We start from the raw sequence: 3,798 nt of genomic DNA, 5'->3' as shown, positions 1-3,798 counted from the left end.
GTCGAATAAAGTATTTATCGTAAAAGCTAATCGTTAACCTGTGAATCTTAATTACAAATAGTGCGTTGTTTGCAACCTATCGTGCATAAAAGAAAATTAAAGAAAGAAATTAATCGTATGTCATGGACTCGTTTTAGTTTATGTCAAATAAAATATATTTCATTTCGTTTCCGTGAATAAGTCGTTTGTGCGAACCGCAACGCGTCGTGGCATCTATATCGTAATTCGTAAGTTGATTCTGTATTTCGATCGCGGTCATATTTGGTTTCTCGTTAAATCGGTTTTAATTCGTAAATCGTTATTCGTTATAGCGAAATTCGTACAAGCGTTGAGTCGATGTAACGTTGTCATAGTAGTCGTACCGTCGCCGCGTACAAGTGTCGCGTCGTATATTGATAAATCATATCGCGTATAGTTGTTTACATCGAATATCTGATATCGCATAATCGCATCACACGTTGTGTTTATAATATTGATACATGAGTGTTATTCATCTGAATTCAGCTGTAAAATTGAAGCTATTGCGGGCAGTTCCATCAGACGATTTTTAGTTCATTCTGTCGGTCAGTGAGAAATTGAATTGTCCATGGTTATCAACTCAACACAGATCAAACGTCGATTAAAAAAGGTCAGAGATTTAATTATAAGTACCTTAGGCAAACTCCTCGAATAGATACAACAGTGTTCCTTTTCTATGCTTTAGTCGTTACAATTCAACTGAATTTGCGCTACCTTACCGAAGTAGTCTATTTAAATCTGAATAATTAATTATTATTTACTATGGGTGATCCGGCAGTGCTTGTAAATCGCCGCGGAGTATTAAAGGGCCAAATGACGCGTATTTTAAGTTACACGCTAGGAGACCGGAGTAGCCTCGAAGTTAATCAAATAAAAAGTCGAAAGGATCGTTTAAAAGAATTGTTTGATGCTTTTGAGGAAGTTCAGTCGTCGATTGAAGAAGAAAGTGGTGTATCGGAGGATAGTGAAAATTACCGCGTTGAAGTCGAAAATGTGTATTATAAAGCTATAGCGAATTGCGAAAAAATAATAAAAGAAGAAGAATTAGAGCACAGCATCAGTTATCTTTTTGCAAATAGTGAAATTCAAAGCAATAGTCAGAACAATAATAATGCGAGTGGTAGCCAAGTAACACCCGTAAAATTAGCTGCGTTGCAAATACCAAAATTTACGGGCTTATATTCAGAGTGGGCAACCTTTTATGACATTTTCACAGCATTTGTGCATAACAATAAGGACATATCGGAAATACAAAAATTTTTCTATTTGCGTGAGGCACTCGAAGGTGATGCCGAAAAATGCTTGCAATGTTTAGGAACAACCTCCGAAAATTATAGAATTGCATGGCAAACCTTAGTATCGCGTTACAACAATAAAAAGGTGTTAATTCAAAATCACACGAAGGCGTTGTATGGATTACCAGCTGTCACGTCGGAATCGTCATTTCAATTGCGTCAATTAATCGATGGGCTAAACGGTCATATTAATGCTCTTCAAATGTTAGGCCAGCAGCCTAAGTTATGGGGCTCGTTGCTAATTCATTTAATTACGATTAAACTCGACAAAGAATGCCTGCGCGAATGGGAGACAGTATCGGAAAGAATGAAATTTCTACGGCAGAAAAGTTATTAGAATTTTTGCAAAATAGAAAAGAATGAAATTTCTACGGCAGAAAAGTTATTAGAATTTTTGCAAAATAGATTCCTTGTGTTAGAAGCAATCGAGTCCTCAAATAGTGATATTGTACAACAAGTAAGCAGTACTGTAACCAAAAGATGGCCAAACAAGTCAACTGCACATGTTTCAACGAATGAAATAAAATGTTTTAATTGCGCTGGTGCACATACAATTTATCGTTGTCCGTCATTTTTAGCCTTGTCTGTGAACGATCGCATAAAGAAAATCGATGCTCTTAAATTGTGTAAAATTTGTTTACGCTCTCATCCTAATATTAAATGTCAATCACGTTGTTGTGCTAAATGTTCGCGCCCACACAATAGTTTATTACATCTAATGAAAGCAGAAAATCTTAAAAAGAAAAATTTCGCAACTACGACCAGCGAGTCCAGTACAAATAATACGTTGACTGAAAAATCAAATGTAAATGTAACGGAAACCGCGTCCATAAGTGCTCACGCATCAAAGGTAGATACGTGCGCCACCGTTTTGCTAGCTACAGCTATAGTAAAGGTATATAACAAAGACGGAAAGTTGATGAAGTGTCGCGTATTGTTAGATACTGGGTCTCAAAATAATTTTATGAGTGAGGAAGTATGTCAAATATTAAAACTACGACGTTCGAAAATATCATGTGCTATTGTCGGTATAGGTCAGTCTCAACAAGAATCGTCATCTGCGGTGTATGCTACAATAGAATCGCTAGGTTCTAATTATAAATCAACCTTTGAGTTTTTGGTGTTATCCAAGTTAACAAATAATATACCGTTAATGTATATAGATACATCCAACATGAATGTTCCAAAAAATATTCAGCTGGCTGATCCACAATATTATAAGCCGCAAAAAATCGATATTATTTTAGGTGCTTCAGTATTTTTTGAAGTATTAGGAACCGATCGTATCCAGCCAGTGAAAAATGGAGTATTCTTTCAAGAAACACATTTCGGTTATATTATAAGTGGTCAAGTGCCCAGTGCAAAAAACAATCCGTCCACATCAATTATGTCGTTTGTCGCGTGCACAGACATGCTAAGATTGGAAGAAAAGGTTTCAAGATTTTTGCAATCGGAAGAAATCCCGCCAGAAAAATCGTATTCGCTAGAAGAAAAATTATGCCGACAGCACTTTGATAGTACAGTAAGAAGACAAGAAGACGGGAGATTTACAGTTTGTCTGCCGTTTCGCGAGTCGGTGACAAAATTAGGCGAGTCACTAGATATAGCGTTGCGAAGGTTTCTGGCATTAGAACGAAAATTAAATGCAAATGAGTCCTTAAAAAAGGATTATGTGAAATTCATGGAAGAGTATCAAAGTTTAGGTCACATGTCACCTGTGGATTCATATGACACGAAAAAGCATTATTTTTTGCCACACCATGCCGTAATAAAAACCGATAGCGCCACCACTAAATTACGTGTCGTTTTTGACGGCACGTGCCGAACTACTTCGAACCTAAGCCTAAACGACGTATTATTGAAAGGTCCCGTAATACAGGAGGAGCTCGTTACCTTGTTGGCGCGATTCCGTACCCATAAATACGTCATAACGGCTGATATCAAGCAAATGTACCGTCAAGTCCTGATCGAAGAAAAGCATCGAGATTATCAACTGATATTGTGGCGTCCTAGCACTAATGAAAAAATACAAATATATCGTTTAAATACCATAACGTATGGCACCGTTCCGGCCTCGTTTTTAGCGACAGGCTGTCTACACAAGTTGGCAGAAGAAGAATTGATAAACCATCCAGGTGCCGCCGAAATCATTCAAAATGATTTCTATATGGATGACCTGCTGTCAGGAGCAAATACAATTCAAGATACTATACGTATAAGAGACGACGTTATAAATATTTTACGTAAAGGTGGTTTTGAGTTACGTAAGTGGGCTGCAAATTATCCTATCTTACTGGAAGGTATACTCGGATCAAATAGTAATGAAAAGAACTTAATTATGGAATTGGACAACGGTCCTACAAAAATTTTGGGTCTTATTTGGAATCCAAAGGAAGACCTATTGCAATATAAAGTCACACCATACGAAAGTGGTTCCGTTATTAACAAAAGAAAAATACTGTCAGACATCGCATCCATTTATGAT

The 3,798-nt window shown here is 36.9% G+C and overlaps 1 protein-coding gene across 1 annotated transcript; it reads left to right on the top strand.

The window, feature by feature from the left end:
• Positions 1-780: 780 nt before the first annotated feature.
• Positions 781-1,650, top strand: LOC111026511. Its single transcript, XM_022304608.1, has one exon. The coding sequence runs from the start codon at positions 781-783 to the stop codon at positions 1,648-1,650; it is 870 nt and encodes a 289-aa protein (XP_022160300.1).
• The last annotated feature ends 2,148 nt before the right edge of the window (positions 1,651-3,798 follow it).

Source organism: Myzus persicae, unplaced genomic scaffold (assembly GCF_001856785.1).
Source record: "Myzus persicae strain clone G006 unplaced genomic scaffold, MPER_G0061.0, whole genome shotgun sequence".
Taxonomy (NCBI): domain Eukaryota; kingdom Metazoa; phylum Arthropoda; class Insecta; order Hemiptera; family Aphididae; genus Myzus; species Myzus persicae.
This window is presented reverse-complemented; position numbering and strand designations above follow the sequence as displayed.

Excerpts from the sequence above, each read along its gene's own strand:
- LOC111026511 (XM_022304608.1), top strand. The coding sequence starts at position 781 with ATGGGTGATCCGGCAGTGCTTGTAAATCGCCGCGGAGTATTAAAGGGC.